At 37.5% G+C, this 20,742-nt stretch overlaps 2 protein-coding genes across 3 annotated transcripts in view; one reads left to right on the forward strand and one right to left on the reverse strand.

The window, feature by feature from the left end:
- CERT1 (ceramide transporter 1) overlaps positions 1-15,061 on the reverse strand; it is a 128,479-nt gene extending 113,418 nt beyond the window's left edge. The window contains exons 1-3 of one of the 2 annotated variants that reach the window (XM_007175902.3): positions 14,976-15,061; positions 14,317-14,725; positions 9,329-9,463 (exon numbers count right to left, since the gene is read on the reverse strand). In XM_007175902.3, coding sequence (XP_007175964.2) covers positions 9,329-9,463; positions 14,317-14,725; positions 14,976-15,061 — 630 coding nt within the window. Of the gene's footprint in view, positions 1-9,328; positions 9,464-14,316; positions 14,726-14,975 lie in introns of those variants that run through there. The other variant, XM_007175901.3, reaches the window with a different exon arrangement.
- Positions 14,810-20,742, forward strand: part of POLK (DNA polymerase kappa) — a 78,182-nt gene continuing 72,249 nt past the window's right edge. Inside the window, exon 1 of the mRNA XM_007175904.3 lies at positions 14,810-15,148. The gene's annotated coding sequence lies outside the window, so the exon portion shown is untranslated. The remainder of the gene's footprint in view (positions 15,149-20,742) is intronic.

Consider the following 20,742-nt stretch of genomic DNA (forward strand, 5'->3'; position numbering starts at 1 on the left):
AAAATAAAATAAAAAAACAAACAAACAAAAAGATGCTGGTTGTTAAAAAAAAAAAGATAAAATGCTAAATAAAAAATACTAAATATGTATAGCACAGGAATTATAGCCATTATCTTATAATAACTTTTAATGGAGTATAAACTGTAAAACTACTGAATCACTATGCTGTATACCTGCAAGTAATATAATATTGTAAATCAACTAACTGTACTTTAATTTAAAAAAAAAATACTAAGTAAAAACTGGTATATGTGAAGCTTAAAAGACCTTCAGAGAAACTAAGAAAACAAGCTTCTTGCTAACTATTTCAAGCAGGCAAATCTAGAAAATTTTGTGTATTCCTTGCTTTAAGGAAACTTGAATGCTAAAATACAAACTATATTTATTAGAGATTTAACAGAAGACAGTAATAGTAAATCACAAATTTCTTTCTTTTCACTTTTTTTATTTAGAAAAAATATTGATAAAATTTACATGTAAGTAAGAAGCATATATCTCAAACAGAGCTTCTTAGGATTAAAAGGAAAAAAAAACCTTTTTGTCTTAATAAGATGCTCTGTTCAAAACAAATTTTAAAGAGTTGCTTTATAAATATTTAAGTCATGTTCCTGCAAGTCTTACACAAAATAAAATGCATTGTATATGCATTTTTCCTATGCTCACTGACATACAATAAAATAACACCAGGTGGGAACTGGGAGACCTGAGTTCTAGTCTTAACGCTGATACTTTCATGGGTTATGGGTTACATTGCATACCCCCAAATTTGTATGTTGAAGCCCTAATCTGAAGTATGTCAGAATGTGAATTTATTTGAAAATAGGGTAACTGGAGATGTAATTAGTTAGGATGAGGTCACACTGGAGTGGAATAGGCCCTTAATCTGATATAACTTGGTGTTCTTTTTCTTTTTTTTTTTTTTTAATTTTATTGATTTATTTATTTACGGCTGTGTTGGGTCTTCGTTTCTGTCCGAGGGCTTTCTCTAGTTGCGGCAAGCGGGGGCCACTCTTCATTGCGGTGCGCGGGCCTCTCACTATCGCGGCCTCTCTTGTTGCAGAGCACAGGCTCCAGACGCGCAGGCTCAGTAATTGTGGCTCACGGGCCTAGTTGCTCCGCGGCATGTGGGATCCTCCCAGACCAGGGCTAGAACCCGTGTCCCCTGCATTAGCAGGCAGACTCTCAACCACTGCGCCACCAGGGAAGCCCCCTTGGTGTTCTTATAAAAAGGGGAAATCTGGACACAGTTATGTGCACAGGGAGGATGCCATGTAAACATGAATGCAGAGATTGGGATGATGCATATATAAGCCAAGGAATGCCATAGATTGTCAGCACACCATCAAAAGCAACAGAAGGAACCAACCCTGACAACATCTTTATCCGGACTTCTAGCCTCCAGAACTGTGAGACAATAAATTTCTGTTGTTTAATTCAGTAAAGTTGGGGGATACAAAATTAACATAGAGAAATCTGTTGCATTTCTACACACTAACAACGAACTATCAGAAAGAGAAATTAAGGAAATAATCCCATTTACCATCATGTCAAAAAGAATAAAATACCTAGGAATAAACTTACCTAAGGAGGCAAAAGACCTGTACTCTGAAAAACTATAAGATACTGATGAAGAAACTGAAGATGACACAAACAGATGGAAAGATATACCATGTTCTTGGATTGGAAGAATCAATATTGTTAAAATGACCATACTACCCAAGGCAATCTACAGATTCAATGCAACCCCTATCAAATTACCAATGGCATTTTTCACAGAACTAGAACAAAAAACTTAAAATTTGTATGAAAACACAAAAGACCCTGAATAGTCAAAACAATCTTGAAAAAGAAGAACGGAGCTGGAGGAACGACACTCCCTGACTTCAGACTATACTACAAAGCCACAGTCATCAAAACAGCATGGCACTGGCACAAAAACAGACATATAGATCAATGGAACAGGACAGAAAGCCCAGAAATAAACCCATGCACTTATGGTCAATTAATCTACGACAAAGGAGGAAGGGATATACAATGGAGAAAAGACAGCCTCTTCAATAAGTGGTGCAGGAAAAACTGGACAGCTACATGTAAAAACAATGAAATTAGAACATTTTCTACACCATATACAAAAATAAACTCAAAATGGATTAAAGACCTAAATGTAAGACCAGATACTATAAAAATCCTAGAGGAAAACATAGGCAGAACACTCTTTGACATAAATCACAACAATATATTTTTGGATCTGTCTCCTAGAGTAATGGAAACAAAAGCAAAAATAAACAAATGGGCCCTAATTAAACTTAAAAGCATTTACACAGCAAAGGAAATCATAAACAAAACAAAAAGACAACCTACGGAACAAGAGAAAATATTTGCAAATGATGTGACCAACAAGGGCTTGATTTCCAAAATATGCAAACAGCTTATATAGCTCAATATCAAAAAAACATACAAACCAATTAAAAATGGGCAGAAGACCTGAATAGACATTTTTCCAAAGAAGACATACAGATGGCCAAGAGGTATATGAAAAGATGCTCAATGGCGTTAATTATTAGAGTAATGCAAATCAAAACTACAATGAGATATCACCTCATACCAGTCAAAATGGCCATCATTAAAAAGTCTACAAATAACAAATGCTGGAGAGGGTACGGAGAAAAGGGAACCATCCTACACTGTTGGTGGGAATGTAAATTGCTGTAGCCACTATGGAAAACAGGATGCAGGTTCCTTAAAAAATTAAAAATAGAGTTGCCACATGATCCAGCAATCCCACTCCTGGACATATATCCAGAGAAAATGATAATTTGAAAAGACACATGCACCTCAATGTTCACTGCAGCACTCTCTACAACAGCCAAGATGTGGAAGCAACCTAAATATCTGCTGACAGATGAATGGATAATGAAGATGTGGGGGGTGTGTGTGTGTATAAAATATGAATATTACTCAGCTATAATAAAAAAGAATGAAATATTGCCATTTGCAGCAACATGGATGGACCTAGAGATTATTAAGTGAAGTAAATCAGACAGAGAAAGACAAATATATGATACCACTTATATGTGGAATCTTAAAAAATGATACAAATGAGCTTATTTACAAAACAGAAATAAACTCATAGACACAGAAAGCAAACTTATGGTTACCAAAAGGGAAAGGGGGTGGGGGAGGGATAAATTAGGAGTTTGGGAGTAGAGGATACAAACTACTGTATATAAAATAGATAAACAACAAGCACCTGCTGTATAAGCCAGGGAACTAGATTCAGCATCTTATAATAACCTACAATGGAAAAGAATTCGTATATATATATATATATTATATGTATATACATATAATATATATATTATATATATACACACATATATCTTAATCACTTTGCCATACACCTGAAACACTGTAAGTCAACTATACTTCAATTAAAAAAATTAAAAAAAAAAAAGACACCCAGTTTGCGGTTCTTTGTTATGGCAACCCTAACAAACTAACACATTTTGTAATTACATAATTTTGGATAAGCTATTTCAACATTCTTGGCTCTACATTTCAACTGGTATCTTTCTTTATATTTTTCCTCTTCCAAATCCTCTCACCAAATATTTTAAATATTTCCCACTATATCTAATTATTTGAGTTACATTATTTGAGTTACATTCCAGTTACCTAAAGATGGAAGATAATTATTTCCAAATGAACTGCTGAACAGATAATGTTAGTTTCTAAAGGCATAAATCTTAGTAGTATAAGGTTCTAATTTCTTTAGAAATTCACTGGCAAATGCTCCTCAAATGAAGAGAATTATCAACTAGTATCTATCTAATGCTTTTACTGGTCAATATACCTTCCTCTCTTTCCTGTGGTTCTTACTAACACAGTTCAATAGAGCAAAATTGCACATTTGATAAAAAGCGAACTTCTTGGACTTCTTACTAATCTGGAGTTCCTCGTATGATGATTAGTTATGGCCCTGTTCATTTTTGGTGAGATCCAATTTGCTGAACATCAATTTAAATCACAATTTTTTCCTTTAAAATCCCACATTCGAAAACTTTAAAAATTAAAAAAAATTTTTTCTTCCAGTTTTACTGAGAAATAGTTTACTCAAAAACTGTTTAGATTTGACTACTCTTTATTTGGCACTTAAGAATTTTTTTGTTTAATGATCCTTTTCAATTTTGAACACTTCCTTCCCTTTCTTTTTCTTTTTTTTTTTTAATTTAAATTTAAATTTTATTTATTTATTTTTGGCTGTGTTGGGTCTCCGTTGCTGCACGCGGGCTTTCTCTAGTTGCAGCGAGCAGGGGCTACTCTTTGTTTCAGTGCGCGGGCTTCTCATTGCGGTGGCTTCTCTTGTTGCGGAGCAAGGGCTCTAGGGACGCGGGCTTCAGTAGTTGTGGCTCATGGGCTCTAGAGCGCAGGCTCAGTAGTTGTGGTGCACAGGGCTTAGTTGCTCCGCGGCATGTGGGATCTTTCCAGACCAGGGATCGAACCTGTGTCCCCTGCATTGGCAGGTAGACTCTTATCCACTGTGCCACCAGGGAAGCCCCCTTCCCTTTCTTTTACATCTCTGTTGGCTTCTTTAATTTTGCCAGGATCTTTAAATTTCCTCCCTTCTAACCCCTACCTACTTAAGAGCTGCTTGGCTTACAATTTTTTTCAATGTAGCAGTAAACATTTCCATTACCTTTCAGTTTTCCGTCTGAGAATATTAAAACACTAAATTGGTGAATAAATTTTACTATATCCAACCTATAGTAAGAATAATACAAATCCCATTCATTTGGTAATTAAAGAAGTTTTATAAGATAGTAGGTATACAAAGTCAGATACCTAAGGTAAGACTTGGGACTGTAGATAGAGCTTAGGCAAACCAATTCTAAAGACATTACTATTTCCATTTTACCAAAAATCTCTACCTACCTAATTCCTGAAACGTCTTCTAATCTCAGTAGCTACAAACAAACCACTTCTTTTATTTCCACAAAAGGATCATTAGCAGTTTAAAGAACTGATTGATATATTAGCAATATAATTTTAAATATGGTACAAAAAGGAATAGACAAACCAATTGAAGAGAAGAGAGTCCAGAAACAGCCTCAAATACACATGGTAATGTAATATACAATAAAGGTAACATTTCAAACCAGTGGGGAGAAGGTGAATTTTTCAATTAATGGTATTAGACTACATGGTTAGCCATTTGGGAAAAAATTAAAAAGCTAAATTCCCACATCACTTCTTATACTAAAATAACTCCCACAGGAATCAAATTCAAATGTAAAATTGTAGATGAAAATGTAACTACATTTATATAGAGTTATAGTCTTTGAGTTATGTTTTAGTTAAACATAACTAAATACAGAAGCCATAAAGGAAAAGGTCAATAAGAGCATATAAAATTTTTAAATTTCTTTTAAGGCTTAAAAAGAATTTAAAATAAGGAAAGAAAAAATAGACAATGACAACCTGGGGGGAAACATTTGCAACAAATATGACAAATTGCCAAATATCATGATATAAAGAGCTTCTACAAATCAATAACTGAGAAAGAGATGAACAAGTGATAAGAAGAGGAAAAAATGAATTATAAACATAAGAAGTTACCCTCTTGAATAAAAAAGTGCAACTTTAAAATAATGAGACACCATTTTTATCTAGCAGTTTGCCAAATATTTTAACATTTGCCAAAACCTGACTTCCTCAATACTTGAGAGTATGGAGGGACTTCCCAGGTGGCACAGTGGATAGGATTCCACACTCCCAATGCAGGGGGCCTGGGTTTGATCCCTGGTCAGGGAACTAGATCCCACATGCATGCTGCAACTAAGAGTTCGCATGCCGCAACTAAGGAGCCCATGTGCCGCAACTAAGAAGCCCTGGAGCCACAACTAAGGAGCCCGCCTGCCGCAACTAAGGAGCCCGCCTGCCGCAACTAAGACCCGGTGCAACCAAATTAAAAAAATATATATTTGAGGGTATGGGGAAATAGGGACACTCATGCACTATTTGTAGGAATGAAAAGTGGCACTTTGGAAAGGGCATTTGACAGTAACTATAAAAAAATTTTAAAATACTATGTATGTTTGTTTCAAGAGTGTTTGTAGTAAAACAAATTTAAACATGATCTAAATTTCCAAGAACAGGGAAGGGGCAAATAAATAAGACATGGTACATCCACAATATTCAACAAAATGTAGTAAATGTCCAAGACATATTAAAAGAAAACAAGGTGCAGAACGATAGATTTAGTATGATGCTATCTGTGTAAATGAAAATGAAGGATATAAACAAATAAATGCTTATATAGGCATACATAGTATCTGGAAGGACAGACCAAAAATTTGACTTTGGCTATGTCTTGAGTGCAGGACTAAGAGTAAAGAGAAGCATTTACTTTTTAAACCTCTTCATGCCACAGATTATATTTTTTTTTACCACACGTACTTTATTTAAAAACAGAACTTAAAAAATAAATAACAGTTTAAATACTCCATAAACATTGCTTTTGATCGATGAAACACAACTAACATATATTGAACATCTACTACATGGCAAGTTTTGTAGCAGGGACTGGGTCTTAAGCAAAAAACTATTAAACTATAATAATTGAGAAATTCAACTTTCTACAAACATTTATTAAATATACAAACAGGTGATTTCCCAAAGAGTGACAGAGTACTATTTTTCCTCTCATTAACTTATTCCCAATCCCTTCACGTTAAGAATTATTTCCAGGTAACAAATTCTCCCAGGAAATACTTTGTTCCTTGAAAGTATTTCACTCAATTTATTATCACATAACTAAAGAACATGATTTGAATAAGGAATGACTTAAATGTTAAGCTAAAATAATAGTGAATTTAACAATGAATTAGGTTCTATCAGAAAAGGTGGGCTCAAACATTAGGTTCACCAACAAATAATAAATATGTTAATGAATGGTTACAGTAAAGTCACAACTCTTCAAGTCCAGATTTCCTCATATATAAATACTATCAATTTCATAAGGATGTCATGTGCACAAATTCAACCATATTTATTTTTTGCCTTCAGAGATGAATTGATACATATAATAGCCCATATTTAAGAAAAGCAAAAGACACCTATTTAACAGAGGTTAGTATTACATTTTAAAAATTTAACTCAAATACATACTGTATTTGTAAACTTCATTCTGAGAAGTTCACTGAATTCAGTTATATTTTGTAATTTCCTTGAAATACGTAACAGTGAACTTATGAACCCACAGAATAGGAACAGAGTTGAAGAAGTTCAGGAATATAAATACTTGTGTTTCTCCATACCACCTGGTTAACTATAGCGAAGACTAACTACCACTCAGATTCTGCTGCTTCATTCATTTGTTTTTTTTTTTACCTTCTCTACTACCACTTAGCCCAGTGAGTACTTCCACTAGGTCCCTTCAATGTTTTCAAATTGTCTTGCTTTCCTACTCATTTCTTTGATTATGAACCACAATGAAAAGTTCTATAAGCAAATACAGATAACAAAAATACCAAAATAACAACAATAAAAAATCTACGAAGAACTAACACATTGTTTTTTCCTGAGCAGATGCACTGTAAATATTTATTAGAAGTTTTTCTTTTCCCCAAATAAGCCATGCGCTATTACCATAGTCCATAATTCAAGACAGGATAACTAAATTTAAACTAGCATGGTACTCTAGGAATACTACTAGTTAGGAAACAATAAAGATATAAATTATTTTCAAAGAGTCTAACAAGCACTGTAACTAACAAGCATCCAACAATATGCAAAAGAAGGAAGAAGGGGAAGAACCAAGGGTAGACATTTCAGAATTGTAAAGTACATTACTATCCATGATTCTTTCCTCTAGCATGAATAGTGATCTATCTCAAGAGAAATAAAACCCCAAAATATTAACTATCAATAGATATAATTTCAAAAGTACATTATAACATACCATATACCAGTCCAAATAAATAGTGAGCCTTTATGTCCAAACTATTTCTTTAAAATTGTCCATAAGAATGGAGAGTAGTAGTTTCATTCTGAACGTTTCCAAACAACCCCTCTATAAGTTTTTCCAACTCAATATCCAACTAAGCTTTTATTTTCAAACTCTGAATATATAAGAGGGGCAGAATGTATGAAAAGTGATGGAAAAATACTATATGGTTTTACTTAAATGTGTAACATAAACATATGTAAGTCATATTTAGATATCAACGCATAATCCAAAGTACACCATTTATCTTTATAAACAATATAAACTCTATCGTAACATGAATTCTCTTTGAATGTATCAGTAAAATCTATGATTGTTTTAACACACCCATTTTTAGATTTTAACTACAATAGCTTCCTTAACTGACCTCCATTTAACTGACCTGCCTTAGACAACACCTTTTTTTTTTGCCCTTTATTAAATATGCCTCGACATGCTGAGCACTCTCAACTAGTACGCTATTTTTAGTATATTCAGGCACTTCTGGCCCACTAGTTGAGTTACATGTTTAACAAGTCAGTTGGTTGTTCCTAAATCTGTTTATGCCAGTTTACTTGCTGTAATTCTTACATAACTTAAACATCATGTAAATCTATGGAATACAAGAGCAAAGAGAGCTGTTTCTATGTAAACTACATTGAATGCAAGCTAAGTAGAATGACTCAATAAAGGTGAGTCATTCTTTTAAAAGGTATTAAATTAAATAAAGGTGAGACATCTGTAAAATATTAGGGAAAAACATTAAACGTCAAAAAGAGGAACCTATATTTAGGGTTTTTCAAAAGTATCTCTAACTTTTTATTCCACTTTAGAGAATCAAAACTGGAAATTGCAAATCAGGCATTATGGATATAATACTTTACACAAGAACAACTTCTCTCAATTCCATATTCAAAGACATACTGTTAGCTCCACCTCAAAAAGTTGGTAAGTGAATTTAAATTTATATATTTTAAGTCAAAATTTTAAAATGTTAAGATACGTATCTTTTTATTTTCCTGCTTTAACTTTTTCAATAACTCACCAAGTAACTGTCCCAATCTATCAGATATGAAGCCATCTAACATCTTTTTTTCTGAAGCCCTTGATTAATGGCTTGCTGTAACCAACTAGATAAATACTACATGTCTATATAAAATAACAGTATGTAGTAATACACTATAAAATAATTTTATGGAAAAAAATATTAGACTGCATGCTCCACAAGAGCAAGGATCTTAATCTGCTTTGTTCATAGACATATCCCAAGCCCCTAGAATAGGTTCCTGGTGTATAACTTATGCTCAATAAATATTTGTTGAATGAAGGAGAACAGGAGCTTACCGTGATGACAGCCTTGCTAAGACAGATGGATCCTCTACAGCCATACTCTGTCTCATCTTCAGATTTGTAGTAACTCAGAGTATTATTTTTCAAAACTACCCAACGGTCCTGCCACCCATGAATGTAGTTTGTCCACTGGAGGAGAAGAAAACAAAAAATTAAGTCAGTATTTTAGAAATCCAAAGTTTCTGAAACAGCAGTCAATCTAAGTTTAAAACCAAAATGTGAAAAGTCCTAACTTAATTATAAACAGTAAAAAAAAAAGTGAAAAGTTAAAATTTTCCAGATTGCATATAATTTTCAGTAATTTCTACAAAATTATAAATAAAAGATAATAAAATATAACATTTTCTTGTAATATTTGAGGAATAAAACTGAAGCACATTTCAGTTCAAAATTCTGCTTTACTCTTTGTGTGATTTCATCCTCCCCTCCTCACCACCTTCAAAACTCTTAAATTGTTTTGGTCCCTGCCATAATTGACATATTCAATAGAAAAGTAAGTTTGGCTATACAGTCTGTCATTCTCCTACACCAAGTACTGCATGAAGCCCTCTAAATCAACAGAAGTAGAAGTCAATCATGGCCAAAACTCTATTTTTGTTGTAAGTTATTCCTACATGAAAATGTATGATGTTTACGACTACATTAAAGTAAAAATAGATTATTAATCTTTAGTAAGTCTACATCAACTTTATTTTTACCTCCACAGAACTCAATATTATAGAATAGTTAATTCATTTTCTAAGTTTCTCTGAAGATCTATTTTTCAAACTCAAGAGTAAAATACAAACATAAAACTGGTTTTCAAAAACATACGTGGATTATCCGTTTCCAGTACCTACAAATGGTTTCTGCATTGCTAAAGTTTCGCTGCTGCACAGTGAAGATCACAATCAATAAACTTGCAAAGGCAGAAATGTAACCTCTATGGGAATTGTTGATATTGCATATTTTTATGCTCTGGGGTTTTAAGTACAGAAAATTCCAAAAACTATCTGCTAACTCAAAAACTATCTGCCAAAAACTAACTCTAAATGGATTGTTAAAAGTATACTGCATTGGCTCAGAGAAATCTTTTCTTTACTATTTCCTAATTCCACAGGTTTGAGATGGTTCAGCTCTTATATCTTCTAAACTCCATCATTACAACCCCTCCCTAAAAGCTTATCCATGCTGGCAATTTAACTCATTCTTTCCTGAGGGCTCTCTAATCACTATTTCCTCATTTTAACTCCCTGCAATTTACTACCACTTAAGACAGTGACTTGAAATAATGATGGTTACATACAAAACTAAATTTACCTCCACCCATAGGGTGCACATCCCCCTCTGTTCCTATTTCTTTGGCTATACTGCTACTGCCACAGCCATTCAGACTCAAACCTGGCTCAGCGTTCCTGTACTGTATGGACAGAGCAGTGGATACAACATCAGAGAGACTCAACTACTTTTACGAGCTGTGTGAAAAGTTCTGACAAATTATTTAACTTTTCTGAACTTCAGTTTCTTTCCTCAGTCATTTGAATGGGTGAATAAAATCACGAATACACCTACTATATTCCTAGGAGATACTCAATACCTGACTGTTCCTTCTTAATCTTTATAGCCCATTATCAACTCCTATTCATCTTTCCTTCCCATTAAACCCTTAAATCTGACTCCATCATTATTTTCAAGTAATCCAATCAATCAAATTATCAGGTTCCTGGATTCCTGAGAAGGCTTAATAACCTTACCTCTGATATCTTCTGCTTTTTATTTCATAACTTACATAATCTTATTTATTTATTAGGCATATTTTGCTTACTTATCTTACATATTAACCTCATTGAGCCTCCAGCTCCAAAACTTACATGAACAACTCCCAATTGCCTGTAATACAAATCGTTTAGACTGGCATACCTTAATCCTACCTCGCTTCCAATTACTGCCCGTCAGAAAGCTACTAACTGATTGTGGTCAAGTTACTTACCTGTTTGTCTGTTTGTCAAACTCTACCTCTTAAAGTTGTTTAACATTAAGCAAGAATAGACTTAGAACACTGCCAAGCACACAGTATTTTCTCAGTTGGAGGCAGAGCTATGCATAGCTAATGAAGCTTAGAAACCTTCAGGGAAGCTCACAAGAACACACACCTTCCAAAGTGACAGAAGGGGCCCTAGAAATCATGTGTCCATATTTTCATATTATTTTCTTACAGAGGACCCAATAATTACATAAGCTGCAGGATTTACGCAGAAAATGTTAACTCCTATTCACAGCTAGAAGGCAGATTTTTGCCTTTTCTCTACCCTCATAACATTCCCTCGCTCTTCCCCATTTAACAGAGACAAGGCAATATGCAGACACTGCAGGAGAAGCAAACATTCCTGCCTCCAATAGTCCAGCAAGCATAAATTCAAGAGGAAAAAAAAATACATTTAGAATAAGAGTCAGAAGCAAGTTACAAATAAAATGCTATAGGAATTCAAGAGAAGGAGCTCTGGGATGGTTGGTGAAATAAGAAAAGTCTTCATGAAAAGAATAGTTGAGATGGACTCTACACATGGACGGAATTTCAGCCAACAGTTAGGTATGTGGAGAAAACGTTAAGGTAAAGATAAGATAAAAAGGATGGAGGGAATTCAGAAGGAATTGGATGAGACTGACCAAGGCTTAGTTGCTCTCAAGTCCTACTAAGGCATGAATCTTTCCCCATCCACAATCTATCCTGATATTTGCTATAACCACCTAGAATTATTGTCTATCCAGTATTTTTGGAATTTATGTGCCTAAGAAGCGAGTCTGTAGAAAATATGTTTATATAAAAAAAAACCTTTGGGTTGGTGTACAAGTTTACTCCATCACCACCATTCCAAACTCACTCCATTTGGGGGGGGGGGAGTGGCGGGACAAAACAAATTAGTATTTGGACTTAACTACATTACTAAGCAGAAGGAAAAGAACAGAGGCTGAGTTCTAACACTTGTTTAAAATTACCAGGTGAATACTAAGGCTGAAAATATATATGTACTTTAAAAGCATACATTCAATAAAAAATATTATTGATTAAAAAGCTTCCAAGAAAACATATGCAACCATAAATTGTTAAATTTCAGGGAAATTTCCTTCATAGCTGTTAACAAGAACACCAAAACTACGTTGATTCTATATATGCAGCAACAATGAAGTTATTTACAAACCAAAGAAGTGGTCATATACTACATTTCTATACACTTAGATATCAAGGAGATAGTCTTCCATTTTTTTGTCATAAAGTATACACTTACTACACTGCTCTGTGTAAGTGATACTCAGATACTCATATACAGTACATACTCAGAGCACTAGTGACTCCACCAATCACTACGATCCTCCTACCCCCCAAAAAGGGATGATCAATAGTTCAAAAGTACGGCTTGTTTGTAAAATACCTGACACTCCACAATACTAATTTGGAAGTCTGCTTCTCATTTAATGAGAAAAAAGTGGTGAAGTTACCTGAATCACTAAGAAGCAAAGAGCCCATTTCATAACAGTTCCAAAGAGAAATGTATACCTATTGCGCAATGTGTTCAATACAGACTCCTAAATTACAAGATACATTTAATCCAAAGAAACCCTAGGGAGCTTCACTTCACTGAAAACTTTTCACTGAAATTCCAATAATGATCACAGTATCAACACACACCATAATTTTTCTGTATGCAAATGAAAGTTAACACTCGCAAGCCTTAGTTCTGACATACTCATGCATTTCTTAGGTCCTTTCTCAGCCTTCTAAAGACAATATAAAAGCTAATATGAAGCAATTCCACAAACAACGTCCCAATGCTTAGCCAAAGTATGTATACTGGAAGCAGGGTGATTTCTTAATAGCCAGTGGCTGCACATGATCTAGGATCTTATGACCAGCTTGTTGAGAGACTGGACCTTGCTCCCCCTCTCCAAGTTAACTGCTAGCTCCAGCCATTTCTAAAAGTTTAACAGGAAGAGAGAAGGAAGTAAAAAAGACAATGTGGATCTTCTCATAGCAAAAACGTTAAAAAAAAAAAAAAAAAGAAAAAGAAAAAGAAACAAAAAAAACCCCAACAACAAACCCCAAACTATGTACTACCAAAAGAAAAGATCACCCACCTTCTCTCTTAAAAAGGGCCTCATCCATTTCAATTAATTAGCTTTCAAACTCTACAAATGACTATCTGCTTTGCAAAAATTTTGGAAAAGTGGTTTAAAAAAATTTAGGAAAAGTAAGATGTCTTTTCCTTACTCTGGCCCACTGACTGCAAGAATATTTTACTATTAAATAATGCTCTTCTTCCTGGACTAAAGGTCGGTCTCCATTCTGACAGGTTTCAAGTTACTATGAATATTTCTTGTACCTGTCACCTGACTATTCAATAGCTCTTCTCTGAACTCGGGTAAAGAGTAAGGGGAAAAGTACAAAACTCCTCCTCTCATTGAGATCTTTCACTACATCTAGCCTGGCATAGTTTACCACCTCAGATTTCAGCACCAAGCCGAGTTGCTCCGGCTTCTGTCTCAAAAGCAAAGTCTGCAGAAACCCCTCAACCCTATTCTGCTTGGCATCTCCGGACTAACTTCGTTTGAGAGATCTGAGGTGCACGGTTCCCATGCCCAGTCCTTCGGGTACCGCTGTTGCCCAACCCAAATTGCTATACCCGGACAGCTGCCGCCCGGGGTCCCAAGCCACGGTGCGCATCCCGCTCCCAAACAGGATCCGGGGTTGGGACAGGTCTTTCCCGGTCCCAGACCGCCGAGCCCCAGAGCAGGCGAGAAAGACAGTCCCCTTCTGCCCCCACCCCCACCCCAGCCCTGGCCCGGGCACTCGTGCCGCAGTACTCGGGCCCACACCCCGGCACATTCCGCAGCCCCCGCCCCGGCAGAGTCTGTGCCTCGCGCCCAGCCCCACCCCATGCCCTCAGCGGCTCGCCTCGCCGCAGGTGAGTCTGGGCAAGGGGTCCTCGGCCCCGCGGGTTGCTCACCTTGCTGAGGACCCCGCAGCGCTCCACAGGCGGCCCGGACTCCGTCTCCGGATCCTCCTCCGAGCCAGACGAGTTCCAGCTCTGGTTATCCGACATGGAGGCGCGACAGCCAAGCAGGAGACCGGCCCCCGCTCCCTGAGCTGCGCCGGCGGAGGCGCCCAGTCCCCGGGGTGAAGGGTCGGAGGATGGCGAAGGAAGGAGTGCCCGCTCGGGAGCAGGAGGAAGCTGGAGGAGGGACGAAGTGCGCCCGCCGCGCCGCCGCCGCCTTCGCGCCTGACACCGAGCGGACCGGGGAAGGAGGACGAGTGGCGAAGGAAGCCTGCCCTTCCAGCCGTCAGCCGCCGCCGCCGTCGTCGCCGTCGCCGTGACCCCTGCGCTCTGCCCGGCGCTGCCACCCGAACTCAGCCCCCTCGATGCCAACCTCGGGGGAAACGAAAAGGGGAGGAAGAAAGGAAAAGAAAATCTAGCTGCAGAGACCCAGGTCCACTCACACCTCCGCTACCGCCGCCATCTTCCTGCCTGGCCCACTATTTACCCTCCCCTCCCCTCCCCTCTCCCCTCCCCTTCGTCCTCCCATTCTCCCCCGGCTCTCCACCCCGTCCTCCTCCCAACGTCTGACGCGACACGCCGAAGCTCGGAGTCCCCCTCCCGCAACCTACCTCCTGCCCTCCCGGGTGACGCCGGGTAGAAAAGGAGGAGGAGCGGAGAAAGGAGAAGGAGGGATGGGGACGCCACTGTGCTGCATTCTGGGAAGGACGCTGCTCCGTACGCCGCGCAGCCTCCTGGGAGTTGTAGTCGAGGTCCTGAGGGAACTGGGGAGAGATCCGCGTTGGTAAGTTTTGCCGCCTTGGGGACGGGCAATGGGAGGGTGGGCTTCGTTTGACAGTTGCGTGACCCGTCCCCTCGGCCGCGCTTCTATCTCAGCGTAGTGTGTTTATGACGAACTTATGGCGGGCTTGTGGGCCCGGACGTGAGATAACTCTGCTGAGGATGCCCGGGCTTGCCTTCCATGGCGGCTTCCCGAAAGCCCGGGAGCATCTTGCCGCTTGCCCGGACAGAAGTGTACCGGGCGCTTCCGCTTCAACCGGGGTCTAGGGGTTTGCGACCTCTCTAATGACTAGGGCTTTTCTTGCCGTCAAACCACCTCTGCGAATTTCGAAAGTCTTCCATCTCGCTCTTTAGAAGTTAGACTTCACACGACGTTTCCCTCTTTAGAAGGAAGAATTTAGTACCTTCTCACCAGAGCAAGAGCTTTTCGTTGTTAGATTTACAGAGTTTTTATGTGGAAAGTAATTTTGAAGATGTCAGGGAATAAATGACGTTGAAGAGTTGATAAAATAAAATAAGAATGTGAGATGAGAGCCTGGAGTTGTCTCAGTTGTAAATGAGTGTTTTCCTGACACCCAAGTTAACAACAATCTCTACTGACCTACCTTCCTCTAAAAGGAGAGGTTGGAATAGAAACTGTCATGTATAACAAAAACCAAAGTGCAATGATCGTATTGAGTAATAAGGGATTAGGCAATAGGAGGCTGGCTTTGCTTTAAGACTAGAATTGAATTAGTGGAAAGACCAATAGAAGATCTAACAAATCTTGTTTAGTCTCTTTGCATACATTATAAGGATAACTTTTATGGGGAGAGCTTTAACTTTGTAGCTTGAGTTCTTTCATCCTGTTTGCTACTTCTCCATCTCGTCAATTTTCTAATAATTGCCAACAGTAAAATTACTTATTAAACCTTAGAAAGAATACCTGCTTACTGCAGGTGACAGGAGAATAGAAGTGAAATTTTGAGTCTAGGGGAAAAGGCACAGTGGCCAGAAATAGCTCTGGTAGCCAAAGAGCTCAACTTAACTGGGATCTTAAGGAAAAAAACGGAATGATGGAAAGTGTCTCTGAGAAGTACCTATGAATCTTTCATTTTCCTAGATTTACACTTAAAAATGCTGGATCTTGTAAATCAGTTACAAATCATTTTTCCATTGTGAAATCAAGTGACAATGCATAATTGAAAGCCATTCAGATGAATAAAACCTTGAGATAAAGCTTTTGAAAATACTTTGTCAACATTAATTAAAACATAATCCAAATTTTGTCATTCAAAAAAGAAAAAACCCACTTAGCACATTTTTCCTCTTTATTGAATTAGTAAATTATACCTTTAGAATATCAAATATTGTAGCAATTAAATTTTGCTTTGCCTTCCAATTACCTAATATAGTTGACGTCCTTTTTCTGATTCTTTTGAGCTCTAGGTTTTAAAATGTCATTAATCTCAAGGAAATGATTGTGAATTGTTGAGAACTCCACTTCATAATGCAATTTAGAGTCATGGGAGCATAGTATATATTTATTTTTATTTTATTTAAAAAATTGTTTTGGCTGCGTTGGGTCTTCGTTTCTGTGAGCAGGCTTTCTCTAGTTGCGGTAAGCGGGGGCTACTCTTGGTTATGGTGCGCGGGCTTATTGTGGTGGCTTCTCTTGTCACGGAACATGGGCTCTAGGCACGCAGGCTTCAGTAGTTGCAGCACGCAGGCTCAGTAATTGCGGCACAGGGGCCCTAGAGTGCGCGGGCTTCAGTAGTTGTGGCGCACAGGGTTAGTTGCTCCGCCGCATGTGGGATCTTTCCGGACCAGGGATCGAACCCATGACCATTGCACTGGCAGGCGGATTCTTAACCACTGAGCCACCAGGGAAGTCCCTATATTTATTTTCAAATGGAACTTTCTATTGTATTTTATGCATTTCTTTTTTTAAGAAAATATTTTTTTATTTAATTTTTTTGCTGCATCGGGTCTTAGTTGCGCCACACAGGCTCTTCATTGTGGCGCACAGGCTCAGTAGTTGCGGCACAAGGGGTTAGTTGCCCTGTGGCATGTGGGATCTTAGTTCCCTGACCAGGGATCGAACCGACGTTCCCTGCATTGGAAGGTGGATTCTTAACCACTGGACCACCAGGGAAGTCCCTTACGCATTTCTAAATTGTGTGGTTGTAACCACCAACACTAATATGACTACAGTGCCCACTTAATCAGTAGGGAATTGTTTCATTGTATTTAGAATTAATATGAGAGAAATTGTCTTTTTAAAAATGTTTTTGTGGGACTTCCCTGGCAGGCCAGCGGTTAAGACTTCGTGCTTCCACTGAAGGGGGCATGGTTTCAATCCCTGGGGTGGGGGGGGACTAAGATCCCACATGCCCCATGGCATGGCCTAATAAATAAATAAAAGCTATTGCCACATTGTCTCTCTATACTTACAAGACTATTTAAAAATGTTTTTAAGTACAGAAGAATTTTTGTATATTGATCAGAATACCACATTAGAGGTTGGGATTCACTTCATTTTTGCTAATGGGAAGAAATTGCAATACAGTAGTAAAATACATGAGCTTTCTCTTTATGGTGAGAGTGACAGCTTCTCAGTTTTCTCGCTAACTTAGAACCTTCCCCAACCTTCTTGTAAATATTCCATATTTTCTCTTTTAGTAGTTTTTTTTTTTTAAACTCTTAAAACTTGAATCCACCTGGGATTTATTTTTGTGTATGGAATAAGGTAGGAATTGTTTTTTAAGGACAGCCACTTGGCCCAACATTTTATTTAATAGCCTATTCTTATGCTTATATTTACGTGATACACAAAATCTACATATACCTAGGTCTGTTTCTGGACTCCATTCTTTTTCATTGATCTACTTGTCTGTACCTGTGCTAATACCATACTGTTTTAATTATTTAACTTTATACTATTTCCGTATGTAATACCAAAACTCTCCTGATGTTCTTTTTCATTTGGATATTTTTGTATATCTTCTCTTCCAGATGAATTTTAGAACACCTTGTCAAATTACATGAAACACTCTATTGGAATTTGGATTAATAATGCACTTATTTTATGAAGAAAATGACATCTTTACAATATTAACTCTTAGCCTCCGTCAGGCACTTTAGATACCTGATCTAACTTATTCCCTATAAACCACATAAGGTGAACGTTGTTGGCCTCATTTTAAGGATAATGAAACTGAAGCTCAGTGCTGCTAAGTAACTTATCCAGTGTCAAATAGGTACTAAGTGTTGGAGTTAGGATTTGAACACAGATCTGATTTTAAAGATCATACTCTTTTCTTTGCTTCAGAATACCTCTAAAAGTGGGAAGAATTGTGTAAATAAATAACATATCCTGTAGATGAGTATATCAGAGCAACTATGCTCTTAATTCAGCTAATGATTTTGCACATCTTTCATTTACCCACTGCTTACATCTATGCTGTCTTATTTAACCGCAATATAGAATTTATTATTGCTATCCTATTTCTATTATTATTTCTATTTCTAATATTTCATATGAAGAAACTGAACCCAGAGAAGTTAAATAACTTTCCAAAGGTCATACAGCAGTAAAGAGCATAGTTGCAGTTTGAGCCCAACTATCCTGATTGCAGCGTTCATTCTCATCCCACTAGAGTTCTTAAGTTCCTCTTCTTTCTCCCTATCTTCCACTTCACCTCATTCTCCCACCATTTTTCTCCACAAAACACCAATCCCAAAGCCTTCATCCCTACCTCACTCTCGCACTGCAATGACACAGAAGCCAAAAACCCAGAGGTGCTGGAAGTGAGAATCTTGCAGTTTTACTGATCAACAGGTAGAGGCCTGGAAGGGAATATCCAGTCGCGCCTCCCCCCAACTCCCACCCCAGATGCGATGCGCGGATTGTGGGATCCTAGTTCCCTGACCAGGGATTGAATCTGGGTCCTCAGCAGTGAAAGCGTGGAGTCCTAACTACTGGACCACCAGGGAATTCCCGGGAATATTTCTTCTTGATGATAGAACTGTAGTAGGAGAGGATGTCCCAAGTTGAAATTGAAGACATTGTCTAATGTTTTTAAATGATGCTATAAAAGCCTTTGTTAGTATCTTAGCCTGCTGTAACAAAATACCACAGGCTGGGTGGCTGTGGTCCCTCTTCCTCTTCTAATAAGAACACCAGCCCTATTGGATTAGGGTCCTACCCTTATGGCCTCACTTAACCTTAAATATCTCCTTATAGGCCCTGTCTCCATATACAGTCACATTGAGAGTTAGGTCCTCAAAATATGAATTTGAGGGGAACACAATTTAGTCCATAACAGAGCTTGTAGGTTCTGTATTCCCACAGTATTTATTATGGTAAAGATGCATTTGGAATTAAATAGGCCTTTTTAGCTAACCTGGAAATTTAACTGTTCTTTGTAATCTTTATAATGCTGTTCCCAACTGAAACATAGCTAGTTAAAAACTGGGGATTTACATAAGAAACTTGATTTTGAAAACTTAGAGATACTAATCTATGAAATAGAGGTAATGATCTATGAATAGCAACAGTCTAAAAACTAAAGTACAAGTGAACAAAATACAGCATATGAATAAAACAACTGATTTTTTTGCCCTATTTTAACGTCTTGAATAATAATCTGGGTGGTGAAATTATGGACCACTTGAATTTTTCTCTTTGTACCGTTTTGTATGAAAAAAGTATATCATGTGAGTGTGTGCATGTGTATATGTATCACTTTTGTGAGAAGAAATGGTAATTATAAATGATATAAATTAAAGATTAATCTCTTTACACACAGTGTTCTAAATTAATTTTCAACTTAGAGTTGTTAATGTCCCTGTTTTTCCATACATTTTCCTCTTTACCATCAAGAGAATTGATGATTACAGGATTTCTTAAAAAGGCCCCATCATTGTCTTCAGAGTTATTTTCCCCAAGCTGCTGACCCCTATCCTTCACATTTTGATACATACATAATGACAGTTATGTCACAACTGCTGTCTCACTGACAAGGATTATATGAACCATCCCGATTTTTTAAATGAAAAAATGTGTGTTCTTGAAGCAGTGAAATATGGTACAGTCAGCCTTCCCTATCTAGGGGTTCCGCATCCTCGTATTCAACCAACCTTAGGTCAAAAATATCCAGAAAAAAAAAAATTCTAGAAAGCTCCAAAAAGCAAAAGTTGAATTTCCTGCCCACCAGCAACTATTTACACAGCATTTACATTGTATTCGGTGTTATAAGTAGCCTAGAGATGACTTAAAGTATACAGGAGGCTAAAATACTGCACTATTTTACATAGAGGTCCTGAGTATTCATGGATTTTGGTATCCGCAGGGGGTCCTGTAACCAATCCCCTGTGGATACTGAGGGAGGACTGTACTTGGTTTTTTAAGCATTTCCCCTTCTTTTTTCCTAAGAGCACTATTTGTGATTTTTAGAATATAAACATATACAGACAGTCCCCTACTTAAAATGATTCAATTTAGGATTTTTCGACTTTATGATGGTGCAAAAGCAACACACATTCAGTAAAAACCATACTTTGAATTTTGAAATTTGATCTTTTCTCAGGCTAGCAACATGTGACGTGATACTCTCT

Source organism: Balaenoptera acutorostrata, chromosome 2 (genome assembly GCF_949987535.1).
Source record: "Balaenoptera acutorostrata chromosome 2, mBalAcu1.1, whole genome shotgun sequence".
Classification (NCBI taxonomy): Eukaryota; Metazoa; Chordata; class Mammalia; order Artiodactyla; family Balaenopteridae; genus Balaenoptera; species Balaenoptera acutorostrata.